General features: G+C 37.3%; 1 protein-coding gene across 1 annotated transcript; it reads right to left on the reverse strand.

Annotated features, from left to right (window-relative positions):
• Positions 1–1,573: 1,573 nt before the first annotated feature.
• LOC133308192 (uncharacterized mitochondrial protein AtMg00810-like) lies at positions 1,574–2,713 on the reverse strand. Its single transcript, XM_061508795.1, has one exon. It carries the CDS (start codon positions 2,711–2,713, stop codon positions 1,574–1,576), a length of 1,140 nt encoding a protein of 379 aa, XP_061364779.1.
• Positions 2,714–15,677: the final 12,964 nt, after the last annotated feature.

The following is a 15,677-nucleotide window of genomic DNA, read 5'->3' on the forward strand; positions in this document are numbered from 1 at the left end:
GTTTGTATAAGTTAGTATTTCCTATGTAATTTTGCTTGGAGATTGAAGACTCACTATCATGACAGTGGAATTTGATCTTTCTTCTCTTGTTATTATTTGTATTATGTCCGAGTAGAGTCCTTTGTAGTCTGATTCAATGGAACTCAAGTTTGAATTTATGAATGGTTAATTAGATATCTTGTTTATCTATTATGTGATTTGCATGAAGTTGTCTTAATTAATTCTTCATGTTAAGGAGTAGTGTAGAACATACATGTTTACATTGTTTCTATATTTGACAACTTCATCATTAGTGTTCTAATAGTCAAGACATTGATGCTAGGATTTCTGATATGATCTTAAGACCTTAGTAATTAATGCATGTATTAAGAAAGGAACCACCAAGACATTGGGGTTTCCGATTAATGTGTCTATCAAGGTAGTAAGACATTACATCTTGATGATAAGAAAAAGGTTGATCAACATCACATAGTAGATATTCATCATGGAAATTGGTTCATCCATAAATTCATTCTTGAGGGAAATTGACATCTGACTACTTGTTTTAAATTATATTCACATTTTATTTGTTTATCAATTCTTTAATTTTATTCAAATTCAATTTCTGGTGACAAGAAATAAATGCAATTCATAATCTTTTGATTGATTCAACTTAAAAATATTTGGTTAGTCAGTGCTTGACACAATTCCTCGTAGGAACGATCTTTACTATGTGATGTTCAAACGCCTTCAGTAGTGTATTTATGTGATGGGACACTCATTGCTGGGCAGATGTTCAAACGCCTTCAGTAGTGTATTTATGTAATACTTGAGTTGAATTCTGAGCTTTCAAATGATCCTGAAATAGTTTTTCCATTGGGATCCTGAAAAGCCAATTTTTACTACAACTAATTTTGATTTCATTCAACAATAAATAAATACCACAATAATGGGTAAGTTAATAATGGTGTCAACAACCTTTGTGGTTCTTCTTTCTTCTTCTTGGTATTTTCTACAAGGATCTGAGATCTTTTCCATTTGAGCTTCGGTCATAGCTAGTAGGGAAACGATAGAATTTTATTTGGAGTTCCACTATTCTTATGATGTTGGCGTGGAGTAGGAGTGGATAGTCCTCTTGCATGTGATAGGTCAAAGTGTAGGAAGACACCCATTCCATGTGAGGTTAACAAACATTGTGTGGTGCTTGTAGGATCGCTCAAATACAAAACCAACAAATAAAACAACTATTCAAGAATGTTGTGAGGACATGTGGAGAAAGAGAACGAACTTCTGTGAAATATTTTACTAAACTTCGTTGCTTCTCAATTCTATGTTTCTCAAACAATATACTAGACTATAAAACTGCAACACTAAATAGCCATAAACCACAATTAAAGCCAAACTTAATAACAAAACATAACGACTGACTCTTAACTTTCAAAACTCCTAAAATTAAATGCTAAACTTATGACTCATAAACTATCCGTAACTGACAAATATAAAACCATTAAAAATTAAACTGACTGCTTAATTAAACCCATTAAAAACTAAACTGACATTTAACGTTTATTCTTAACAAAACTCCCCCGTAAACTTAAATGCTTCTGCCATCTTTCATGCCAATCATTCTTTTGCAGTTTTTCAGTAGTAACGTCGGCAGTGGTTTTGTGAAAATATCTCCGACTTGGTCTTGACTTGCCACATGTAATAACTCCACATTTCCTTCCTTTACTTGATCCCGGATGAAGTGAAAACAGACGTCAATATGCTTGCTTCTTTCATGATTCATCGGGTTCTTGGCTAACTCTATAGCTGACTTGTTATCAATATGGATCTCGGTTGGGCCGACTTGTTTCTCCTCCAGCTTGCTTAGTAAGTTCCTGAGCCATACTGCGTGACAAACACACCAAGATGCAGCTACATATTCAGCTTCGCAGGTCGACAAAGTCACAATGGGTTGTTTCTTCGAGATCCAAGTGAATGTCGTGTTGCCCATGAAGAATACATATCCCGACGTACTTTTCCGATCGTCTACATCTCCACACCAGTCATTATCAGTGTACCCAATTAACTTATAATTTTCGGACCTCGAGTAGTGAAGTCCCAATGAAGTTGTCCCTTGTATATACCTCAAGATTCTTTTTGCCGCCTTCCAGTGTGAATAACTCGGCTCCTCCATGAACCGACTTACAATCCCAACACTCAGTGAGAGATCCGGTCTTGTGCATGTCAGATAACGAAGACATCCTACCAAACTTCGGTAGTTGCTTGCGTCAACTCGATCTCTACCATCATACTTTGAGAGTTTTGAACCGGGTTCCATAGGGGTTGAAACCGGGTTGCAATCTGTCATCTTAAATCTTTTGAGAATCTCCTTTGCATATGCTTCCTGAGAGACAAAAATACCCAAGTTGTCTTGTCTGACTTCCAGACCAAGAAAATATCTCATCAGACCGGGATCTGTCATCTCAAACTCCATTGTCATTGTTCTTTTGATTTCTTGTATCATTCCATCATTGTTCCCCATAAAGATGAGGTCATCCACATAAAGAGCCACAAACAAAACATCATCTCCAATTTTCTTTATATAAAGTGCACGTTCATAGGGGCACTGCTCAAAACGATTTTCCTTGAAATAAGTGTCAATACGAGTATTCCACGCCCGTGGTGCCTGCTTCAACCCGTAAAGTGCCTTCTTCAACCTCAGCACTTTCTTCTCTTCTCCACCTTTCATGTATCCCGGTGGCTGTTCGAGATAGACTTATTCTTCAAGTACTCCATTCAAGAATGCCGACTTGACATCCATTTGAAATATCTGCCACATATGTTGAGCTGCTTGTGAAATCAATAGCCGAATTGTCTCCATCCTTGCGACGGGAGAAAATACCTCGTCATAATCAATTCCTGCCCTTTGCTTGTAACCCTTTGCAACTAGCCGAGCTTTATATCGTTCTATCTCTCCTTGAGCATTCATTTTCTTCTTGAATACCCATTTTACCCCAATGGGCTGACACCCTCCAGGTAGCTCGGCTAACTCCCACGTGTTATTTCGATCAATGGCTTCTATCTCCTCATCCATGGCGTCTTGCCATTTCTTATCTCGGATGGCTTCTTCAAAGCTTATATTTTCAGAATCTGCAAGAAGACAAACAAAATGTACCTCACTTGTTGACTCATATATATCTTGTATGCTCCGCATCCTGGGTTGTTGTACCTCGTCTTCATCATCAGAAGCTTCAGGACTTGCCGGGTTGATAACTTGTGTTGAGATTCCGCCTTCAAAATTCACCTCGGGTGAATTGCTCCAGTCCCACTCATCTGCTTCATTGAACCTTACACCTCGGCTCACTACGACCTTCTTGTTGACAGGGTCAAACAACTTATACCCCTTTGTTTTTTCATCATATCCCATAAAAACATATTTCCTGCTTTTGTCCTCGAGCTTAGTTCTGAGCTGGTCCGGTACGTGTGCAAAGGCCACACTACCGAATACTCTGAGATGAGCCACTGACGTCTTTTGACCGCTCCAAGCTTCCTGTGGTGTTTTGTCCTCTAAACTCGAATGTGGACATCGATTCTGCACATACACAGCACACTGCACAGCTTCCGCCCAAAACTCCTTCGGCATCTTCTTGTTCTTCAGCATTGACCGAACCATGTCAAGAACAGTTCAGTTCTTCCTTTCAGCAACGCCGTTTTGTTGTGGTGAGTATGGTGCTGTTAGAAACCTTCTTATCCCATGTTCCTCACAGAATGTCAGAAATGCTATCGAGGTATATTCCCCACCTCGGTCAGAACGCACCGACTTGATGAATTTTCATGTTGCCTTCTCAATCATTACTTTAAACTTTTTGAATACTTCAAACACCTCGGACTTCTCCTTCAGGAAATAAACCCAAGTTTTTCATGAGAAATCATCAATGAAAGAAATGAAATATTTATTACCGCTAAAGGATTCTGGGGTGATTGGACCACACAGATCAGTATGAATCAACTCCAGAGGCTGCTTGGCCCGAAATCTCGCCATCTTCTGAAACGTGGTCCTAGCATGCTTGCTAAGTACACAACTCTCACAAAACTTTCCTTCATAGTTGATGTCAGGCAGTCCGTCAACCATCTTCTTCTTTGCCAGCTCGATTAGACCACCATAATGTAGGTGACCAAAGATGAGGTGCCAAAGTGACGCCTTGTTTCCCACCTCGGCTTGTAAACAGTCGACCTGTACACATCTCAAGTTCAGTTTGTACACATTTCTGCCCATTTCAACTCGGAGTATTAGCCGACCTCTCTCATCTTTCAAATACAATACTCGGCCCTTCATCATAACCGAGTAACCTTTCTCCATCAATTGACCCATGCTTAAAATATTGCTTTTTAGGTCGGGTACATAGTACACATCTCGGATTGAGCCAATCAACCCGTCCTTTTGCAGGAAGCATACCGTACCACGGCCTTTTACCTCAACCTTCGAGGCATCCCCGAACGAAACATGTTCGGTCTCCACCTTTCTCATCTCCTTGAAGAAATGCTTATGTCCGTACATGTGGTTACTCGCACCCGTGTCAAGATACCACTCTATGTCATCATCTGAGTTTCCTTCATTGTGTGTCATTAACAAGACACCATCCTTCATCTCCCCTTCTGTGGCTAGGTTGGATGTCTCCTCCACCCTTTTCTCTTCTCTGCATTCTCTTGCAAAATGTCCGACTTTTCCACAGTTGTAACACTTGTCCGAGTTACAATCTTTCGCAAAGTGACCAAACTTGCCACACTTGTAACACTCGACGTTGGAATAATATGATCGTCCTCCTCGTCGACCTCTTCCTCTTCCACGCCAGTTCTGTTGACTTGATTGTCCTACCTCATCATTACAACCTTCTTGACTTCGGCCTCGGCCTCTACCACTACGGCCAGTTCCTCGTCCACCGCGACCACGTCCTCTACCTCGGAAGTTTTGAGAATAGAGAGCCTTCTCATCTTTAAGTGTTGCTTTGGTCTGAAGTGCTTGTCCAAGAGTCTCCTCCTTCTTCTTCTTTCGTTGCTCATGCGCTTCAAGAGAACCGGCTAGCTCATCAATGGTGAGCGTAGCTAGATCTTTGGATTCTTCTATAGCACATACCACGTTCTCAAAGCTGTCGGTCAAAGATCTCAAGATCTTCTCCACCACTCTGGTGTCCGCTACATCTTCTCCATTTCGTTTCAATTGATTCACAATGGTTTGAACACGAGTAATGAACTCGGATACTCCTTCTGTGTCCTTCATCTTCATTCCCTCCAACTCGGCATGAAGGGTTTGAAGCCGAACTTGCTTAACTCGGTTGGCTCCTCTATAGACATTTGCCAGAATGTCCCACGCTTCCTTTGAGGTCTCCGCATTCGCTATCTTTTCAAAGCCGGACTCGTCTACAGCTCGGAAGAGCATGAACAACGCTGCCTTGTCCTTTGCACGTGTCTCTTTCAACGTTCTAGTTTGGGCCGCCGTGTATCCTGCGGTGGTCGCTGGTTCTGCAAAGCCTTCCTGGACGACCTCCCAAGCTTCCTGGGAACCGAGAAGAGCCTTCATCTGGATACTCCAATTCTCGTAATTCCCTTTTGTCAATTTAGGCAACGCCATATTACTTACACTTTCCATAGCTCTGATACCAATTCGTAGGATCGCTCAAATACAAAACCAACAAATAAAACAACTATTCAAGAATGTCGTGAGGACTTGTGGAGAAAGAGAACAAACTTCTGTGAAATATTTTACAGAACTTCGTTGCTTCTCAATTCTATGTTTCTCAAACAATATACTATACTATAAAACTGCAACACTAAATAGCCATAAACCACAATTAAAGCCAAACTTAATAACAAAACATAACGACTGACTCTTAACTTTCAAAACTCCTAAAATTAAATGTTAAACTTATGACTCATAAACTATCCATAACTGACAAATATAAAACCATTAAAAATTAAACTGACTACTTAATTAAATCCATTAAAAACTAAACTGACATTTAACGTTTATTCTTAACAGTGCTAAGAGAAGTTGAATATACTCCATCGAGCTAACTTGCTCCGGTCAAGGAAGGTTGTATTGTCTTGGAGTGTTTCAAGAGGAAACTAGAGGAAGAATGATGTGTGAAAACTAGGAAACCATAGAAGTGATGAAAGGTTGTGTTTCGGTTGGAGAAAATAATAGGGAAGAGATGATGGTTTGGCTTGAGGGAAGTGTGGTCTTCGGTTTGCTTGAGGAGGGTTGTTCAATGAAGAGAATAGGTTGTGAGAGTGTGAGTAATAAAAGAGAGTTCTGGCCGAGACATAGGGGAAATGGAAAAGTGTCATCAATTTGAGAAAGCATGTGGCGTACATGCAATTAAGGGGGAGGATGGCTTGGTTGTTTCTTCTTGGCCATGCATCAATTGAATTGAATTGGCCTAGCCACATTTGTGTCATGCGCTCAGTGAGATGGCAAGTGGAATGACACATGGACAACATGTGTTCCATGAGTTGGCAAGGAGTGCTTATGTGGAAGACATGCGTATGGATGATGTATAGTTGGATGGGATCTTCATGGAAGGCAATGGGAATAGCTGATGCCAGTTTTAATTTATTAGTAATATTATAAAAGAAAGTAGTTCAGGTAAAATTTCAGGTATATATTTACTGCATACTGCATACTGCATAAAGTAGTTCAGGTAATAGCATACTGCATAATTGTCTTTATCTAAAAAAAAAAAATTCAATAGAGGACGTTCAGTTCCTCATAATTTAGGTAGCATGCTTTATAAAGGTCCAAACCTTATGTTCCACCAGCATCCCGTCAATATAGTGTCAAGAACAAAAATGAGTGCGTGTGTATGTCAAATTTAGTCTCCCTACTACGAATTTTTTCAAACAAATTGGTTCCTATGGTGGAGAATACCCAAACCTCCCCAACCCCCAATATTTAGACTAATTTGGAACACATGGAGTCACAACAGCAATTTAAGGATAAACTTGCAGCAATTAGATAAACGCAATGAAATGTTTTCACCTACGTTCCTAGGAATGTCATTTTACTCCTTAAGATTTCTCCATTAGCATTTAACACCTTACACAGCAACCAGCAATCACAATACTATGAGGAATCCTGGCAAGGGTAAACATACAAATACAAAAGCACACGTCTACGTTGCAATCAGCAATCACAATACTATGAGGAATTTAAATATTTTTTTATTTTGGTTTTTAAAATATAAATATATAGTGAATAAAAAAAATTTGTTAAATAAAATTAAAATATTAATGATATAAATAGAAAAAAATACAATCTTAGGTACGTGTGCTTAGTGTCAAGTAGACAGTGTTAGATATTTATTAAGATGACATTCATTTTATTAATAACTTAAATATTTTTTTATATTAGTTTTTAAAATATAAATATATAGTGAATAATAAAACTTTTTATTAAATTAAATTAAAATATTAATGATATAAATAGAAAAAAAAATACAATCAGACGTACCTAAGATTGTATTTTTTTCTATTTATATCATTAATATTTTAATTTTAATAAATAAAAAGTTTTATTAAATAATTTAGTCACCTTTATTGCCTTCATATAATATATGATAATTATAATTAAATAAAAAAAATATTAGCTATAAATGCGATAGTGCTTTCCTTATTGTATCCCTACCCTTTTTTTTTTTGGATACCTTTTTTGAGCCTATTATATAATGTGCATATTGAAGATAGAATATGCCTATACCAAATCAAAATATAAATATAGTATTTAGAATGGGAAGCAACTCAGTGGGCATGTAAAAAACTTAAGGAAGGCTTCTAGCAGCAACAACAAAAAAAAAAAAAAAAACTTACGGAAGGCTGAAGCTTGAGCTTTGTCCACACATTGCCTTTAACAAACATTCAAATATTTAACGTAATGCTTTTTGCTTGTGTCTCAAAGTTATTGGATACATTATGGTATGGTGGCATATCAACTCCACTGCCTTTGCGCAAATGTCATAGCAATAGTGCATTGCCATCTTGTGCAAAAAGTATTCTCTAATTGTATTAAAAAATTGCATGTTTTTGGAATCTTTTGCTTTTGTTGATTAATTACAATCATGAGATCCCATGCATGCCACAACTAAGTCTTCTTCTGTAGTAGTTAAATTGAAAACTTTGAAGCAGGATTATCTGATTTTAATAAATATTTGTTTTCATATGAAACTTGATAGTTATAAAAAAATTAGTTGAGATGTGATGTAATATATGTAAACTAATAAAATATGTCTTACTAAAAAAATATCATGTGTATGCCCTTGCTTGTATTGTTGATTAGTGCTAAGGCTTAAATTGAAATATATTCAAGAGTTTAAGTGCTTCTTAAAATTGAATATATATTAATTTATGATTTAATTTAAACTTTGATGTGCAGGAGTTGGTATTTATACAATTAAGGTTTTTTTGTCGCCTTGGAGGATTAGTAGGAGTACCGTAGCAAATTCTTGCACAACTAAGATTGGATTGAGAAGTGGTAACGGTTGAACCTTGTGTCTCACATTTACATTGTCAATCAACTGTGAAGGTATGTCTTTTAACCCAACATAATATAAAGCATTTGAAAGTTTTGCTGATAAAGGATGCCATTTTTTCCCCTCCATGTATTTAGTAATAAGTTGTGCTTGGATTGATTTGCTTCAATAAATACTCCAACTTTGACATACTTGATTGTCGAACCCTTCAAAAAGATTCTCCATTTGTATGCGCGGCGTGCACGAAGCCCTTCAATAAGTGGTTCTATGGAAATGATGCATGTTACTATTATATTGCCTGATTGGTATAATGATCGTTACTTTACAAGTGAAACAAATATTATGTTTTACTAATTATTTGTCAATATTTTTTTATCTCGTGGTATGGGTATTTAACTCTATGGAAGGATCGAATGATAGGAGTTGGACGTATAACTGCATAGATGAGTCAAGGTCAATCACCTTACAATTCCAACATGGAATAGAGAGGTTCATACACTTTTCTTTGGAACATAAAACACACTCAGCGCATACGTTACGGTGTCCTAGTAAAAAGTGCGAGTGTTTGAAATTCCATAATCCAAACACGTTAGGGTGCATTTGTGTAAGTACGGCTTCATGCCTTATTACTATTGTTGGTCGAGTCACAGAGAATGTCATCCAAAGCAACCCCAAGTGGTTGACAGGCACTAATATTATGGTTATAGTGGTCAACGAGATAACTATGACCAATATGAGCAATTGATCATGGATGCTGCAGGTCCACATATCGGCATGCACCTACAGGGTGACACAGATGAACATCAACAGTTAATGCATGAAGATCCTAATCCGGAAGCACAACAATTTTTCAATATGCTTCAAGCTTCCCAACGTCCATTGTGGGATGGTTGTGAGACACATAGTACTCTATCTGCTTGTCTAACAGCCCTAAGCTTGAAAACAGATTATCGAATGATAGAGGGGTTCTTCAATCAATGGATGAAGTTTGTTGGAGATATTTTGCCCCAAGGGCATTCCATGCCAAAGGATTTTTACAATGCTAAAAAATCGATGAAGAACCTTGGTCTTCGAGGAGAGAAGATACATTGTTGTCCTAATGGATGCATGTTGTTCTATAAAGAAAATTGTGAACTCAATAGTTGCAAATTTTGTGAAGAAGATCAGTAAAAATATGTCACAAAAAATGGAAAGGTGAAAGCTTCTCCATTAAAGAAAATGTGGTACTTTCCTCTTGTACCCAGGTTTCAAAGATTATACTCTTCAGAGCAGACAGCTTATCATATGAGATGGCATCGGGAACATGAAATAAATATTACTTCCTTGACACATCCATTAGATGTTGAAGCATGGTTGCACTTTGATGAGACACATCATGATTTTGCTCAGGATCCCTGTAATGTCAGTATTGGTTTATGTTCAGATGGGTTTACTCCTTTTGAAAAGACGAGAAGGACATATTCTTGTTGGCCAGTCATTATTACTCCATATAATCTGCCACCATGGATGTGCATGAGAAGGGAGTTCTTGTTCTTGTCATGTATTATCCCTGGGCCTTCGAACCCAAAGCGTAACATTGATGTTTATCTGAGACCTCTGATAGATGAATTGAAAATGCTATGGACTGATGAGGTCCTAACATATGATGTTTCATTGAAGCAAAATTTCATGATGCGGGTCTCATTGATGTGGACAATTAATGACTTTCCCGCATATGGTATGTTATCTGGATGGCAGACAATGGGGAAGCTTGCATGTCCGATTTGTATGGAATAATGTAAAGGGTTCAGCTTGCAACATAATCGTAAAGTATCATGGTTTGATTGTCACCGTCAATTCTTGCCATTTAATCATCCCTATAGGAAAAACAAGCATGCATTCACAAACGGCGGGGAAGAAATATCAAATATACCACGGAGGCTAAGGAGGGAAGAAGTATGGCAGAGAGTGAGACACAAGCCAAGTGTGGAGGAAGTTGCAAACTTTGTTCTTGATGATGAATATGGGCAATCTTACCATTGGACAAAGCGAGGTATATTTTGGGAGTTGCCTTATTGGAAAGATGAGTTATTGAGACACAATCTTGATGTCATGCATATTGAGAGAATGTATTTATGAATATACTGAGCACAGTGATTGACACAAAGAGCAAGACCATCAATTCAAGAAAGGACCTTCAGTTCCATTGCAAGCGACCTCTCCTGCATTTAGTGGTCCACCTAAATGGAAGGGTAAGTAAACCCAAAGCTAACTACATGTTGAATAAAGAGCAAATAATTGAGTTGCTAAAGTGGGTGAAAGATCTTAAATTTCTCGATAGATATGCATCCAAAATGTCTTGATGGGTTGATATGAGGAAGGCAAAGTTATTTGGCATGAAGAGTCACGATTGCGATATCTTTTTCTAGAGATTGCTACCAAAGGCATTCAAAGCATTACCCAGGCCTATTTGGAATGCACTCATTAAGCTAGGAGTCTATTTTAGGGACATGTGTGCATCTGTGTTGAGTGTAACGAAATTGCAAGAGATGGAATTGAATGTCCCATTAATAATATGCAAGTTGGAGATGACTTTTCCGCCTAGTTTCTTTGACTCAATTGAGCATTTACCAATACATTTGGCATATAAAGCTAGAGTTGGTGGCCCGGTGCAACATCGATGGATGTATCCATTTGAAAGGTAATTGTCATTCATAAGAATTCCAAAGTAGTATATTTTTATGATATTATAACTTAAAATAAATGTGAAAACTTGTGATGAAACACAGGCTTATTCGGACTTTGAAACAAAAGGTTAGGAATTCAAATCATGTTAAAGGGTCTGTTGCTGAGGCATATCTAACTGAGGAAATGTCTACATTTGCATCATATTATTACCTACCAAATTTTCCTACAAGAAGGACAAGACTCCCACGAAATGATAATGGTTGTCGCACAAGTCAAGGTGGTGCTGTGCAAAATTCAATATTCAACTACCCTGGACAATCAATTGGAAGGAAAACCAAAAAAACACTTGATCCTGTTGATAGGAAGACAACGATATTATATACCATGCTAAATTGCGATGAAGTTGCCCCTTACTTAGAGTATGTATCTAATATCCTTTTGTTGTAATAAGTTGAAAGATCTTTTATTTATGCATCAATTTAATGTTACCCTAATTGTATCCCGACACAAATCTTAACATGACAGGACATTCTCCAACTTAGAAAGACTCCAAAATCCTTTGATAACAGTAGTACAACTTGACAAAAATATATTAGCAGAGTTCTCATCCTGGTTTTCAAGAATGGTATGAATAAATGAACCGACACTTTTGCATATATTACTAGAACCATATGTATTGTTAAGCCAATGCAAGTTAATACGTTAAATTGTTTTTTCAACCCAATGTAGGTTAAACAATCTCCCAATGCCTCTAAAGATGTTGTATTGAGCTTAGCTTGGGGACCAAACCAAATCGTCACCTGTTGTCCAAAGTATGTAATTAATGGATACAAGTTTGCAACTATATCATCAAATGAAAGGATGGCTACCACAAATTATGGCGTTTGCATTAGAGGATCGCAGATCGAAAGTTTAGAAGTTGACTATTTTGGGATGTCATTAATATTGTACAAATGGATTATCTTGGCCACAATGACACAAAGTTAACTCTATTTAAATGTCAGTGGTTTGATCCTAGCCCACAGGACACAAGGAAAGATCGGTATGACAATGTTGAAATTAAGAAGTCCAGGAGATACAATAGATATGATCCATTTATATTTGCTCAACAGGTCGAACAGGTTTATTACACATCTTATACCGGGGATGAACGAGAATGGCTGAGCGACAAGAGTAAAAGAAACCGATTAAATTGACGATCCTTACCAAGATGATTACGTTGTGCAAGTCCCTGTACACATTGCTGATGATGACATCCATTGGATCCTTGTTGACACTACAGCTGAAGTAGAGACAAACCCCGCTCAAAGCATTAACAATGATGACACAGACATTGAGGAAACACAATTAAGCGGAACATGAGGATTATAAAATTGAGGAGACTGAAGATGACATAGTTCAAAATGAGGAATCATAATGAAATGTCAATTATAAACACTAATTAGAAAATTGTGTAGGATCATGTAGTTTGTTTATGGTCATATTTCTTGTGACATGTCCATGTAGTTGTCATTGTTGTAAGTTTTGATATGTTAGATACTTATTTTTGGTTGTATTGTTCATTTTGATGACAGTTTGTAACGTATGATCAATTCTTGACTAATTTGCAATGATGCACGAACACGGACACGGGACACGACACGACACTCCGACACGTTAATTCTAAAAAATGCTAAATTTCGACACGTTGGGACACGTTTTAATATTAAATAATATTTTTAATATATATAATATATTTTACATCAGCTCATAATAACTTATATACTAATTAAATATTTAAACTTTATAACATAAATATTAAGCAAAATCCAGCGTGAGAGTACCATATATCAAATTTCAAATTTCATAACTAATTAAATACACCGAACAAATACTCGTCTCCTTCTCTCACAAGCCACGTATCCAAATGGCAAACTCCAAAAAGAGACACATTTTTAATTCCCATATTATCCATCGCCTTTATCTTCAAAACCCACCCAAAAAACCCCATAATTTCAGTTCACTTTACCTTCCGAACCAACCACACACTGCCATGTACCTCACCATACCATCAAATATATCCCCAAATTTCCATCTAAAAAAAATTAAAAAAAATAGATATGGGAAGAAGAAGCAGAGAGTACAGAAACAACCGATGATTGACACCAACAAAAAAATAATCGTAAGAGACTTATCGGGGATGTAGACAACGAGCCGACGACGATGAAGAAGAGACAAAGAGGCAACGGTCGTCGGAACGTGTCCAGACAGAGGCGACCGGCGAGAGGCGACGACGAGGAAGAAGCGACGAAGAAGTGGCTAGCAGCCTACATAGGATACGGTTCCAAATTTTTTAATTTTTATTAAATATTTTTATTTATTTTTAATTGTAATTTTATTTTATTTTTTAAAAAAAAATGTCAAAACGTGTCCCAAAACGAGTCCCTATACGTTGACTGCATGTCGGATTCGGTCAAAATCACGTGTCCCACTAGTCAACGTGTCCTAAAAAGTCAACTATGTGTCAAACGCGTGTCGGAACGTGTTCGACACGCATTTTTCCTCCAAAATCTCGTGTCCGTGTTTCAATGCTAATTTGTCATGATACCCTTGTTATTCTTTATGTTCTTATATCATGGATTGCATCATTATTGAGCCTTTTTTACATGAATCTTTTTTATGTAGATGAAGTCATTTGACCGTACTCGTGGTAGGGGCGGAGATTGGGATAGTTCTTCTCCACGTACATTTGGACGAGGGGCCATTACAAGACGAGAGCAGGACCACACATCATTCTCTTCACGTCTACAAACACCATCACCAAATGCACTACCATCACCATCGGTTGTCCAAGAGACACCAGAGTCATTTGTACCTTCTATTGAAGAAGCAAATGAGGTTATCTGTCTAAGCATGCATGTATTATAAATTTTCAATTCCATTATATTTATGTTCAAATATGATTATTGGCAATATTATTGGCTTTTTCTATGATGTTTGTTAAACAGGTTCATGCTTCGTCCCCACCAGAGGCTCCATATTATGGCCCTCCTTCGACTGAAACCCGAGATCTTGTTCCACGGTAGGGGGAGACTGATCTCGTGGACAATCGTATTTGGGTGCGCCCGACCGTCGATGGGAGCAAGTAAGTAACACAATTCTTAATGCTAATTGTGATATTTTTGCAATACATCTTGATGTAAGTGTTGATAACAATTTAAATGCATTGGTAAATATAATCATATGATCTTGTATTTCAGCTTTGAACCATATGATGTAGTGCGCAAAATATCAAAAATTATCAAGCGCAACTATGACGGTCCATGGGCTACTTATAGGGCTGTGCCTACTAATGTCAAGGAGAATTGGAAAAACAAGTTGATGGTAATGTTGACTTTCAAACTTGACCATATTAATGTTTATCTATATACAAGGTTTTCACAGTTATGTTGATATTATTATTAAGTTGTCTTTTTATCACATTAAATATTGCAGGAAAAATATAAACACTTGCCAGAGGACCAGAATCTTTTTGATAAAGCATACAAGATCAAAGCCACTGACATAATTAAAAATCATATGAATTTGATCAGAAATGGAAAGGGCGATACGTCTTGGATAACTGAAGAAGTACTTGATGCTTTGAAGGTCCATTGGACTAATGAAAAGTGGAAGAAAGTGGCTGAAGCAAATAAGAGGAACAGATCCTCATATGATGGACCTTCACATTACGGAGGTTCAATTCCATTTACTGAGCATGCAAAGCGGCTGGTAAGAATACTTATAATTGCATATGCTTGTTTGTAATTGAAATGATAAGCCTTTTTCACACTTAGCATATTATAATGCTATTGTTTTTTGTTTCATATCACGCAGCAGGCAGATGGGGTCACAGAGCCATCCGCTTTGGATTGGGCTGTGTTCAAGCATACACACATATCTAAAGATGATCGTGAAAGGTGGTGCAATGACAAGGCCAAGGCAACGGTTGTGAGTATTGTTGATTTTTACAATATTTATAAATTTCAAAAGCTAATTAGTTTTAATTCACTTGACTTTAATACATCACATACTTTTTATGTAAAATGTAGGATGACTTTATGAGATTGAGGGAAGAGAGAGATAGTCAGGTCACTCCAGGAGAGGATGCTAGCAGTGTTGTTGTTGTTGAGACTGATGTTGGGCATGTTGCCTTATTTGAGTGAGCATGGGGATTGTCCATGACACTTTCTGTTAGAACTTTTAGATTGGAGCTGTATAAACTGTTAAATGGTCTGGTCTACATTGTTGTAGTTCCGTGACTAGAGCCACACTTATATTATATATGTTATGAGGTATTTCAGTTAGCTGTTTTATTGCAATTACATACAGGCGATGTTTTATTAATTGATTATTAAGCAAGTTGGTAATGTTAATGGCATCATAATTGAAAAGAAAAAGTAACTCCGCATTTTAATTAAGAGCAGCTTAATACGATATTATGATAACATTACCGGATATATACGGGGTGTTACACAGGTCATCCATCTGCATGAATTTTGTATA

This window comes from Gastrolobium bilobum, unplaced genomic scaffold, assembly GCF_033153095.1.
Source record: "Gastrolobium bilobum isolate Gb01-03AN ecotype WA unplaced genomic scaffold, APGP_CSIRO_Gbil_v1 utg27182, whole genome shotgun sequence".
In the NCBI taxonomy this organism is placed as follows: domain Eukaryota; kingdom Viridiplantae; phylum Streptophyta; class Magnoliopsida; order Fabales; family Fabaceae; genus Gastrolobium; species Gastrolobium bilobum.

What these genes read in the sequence shown, in the direction of transcription:
- LOC133308192 (XM_061508795.1), bottom strand. Translation starts at nt 2,713, where the DNA reads ATGAAAGGTGGAGAAGAGAAGAAAGTGCTGAGGTTGAAGAAGGCACTT.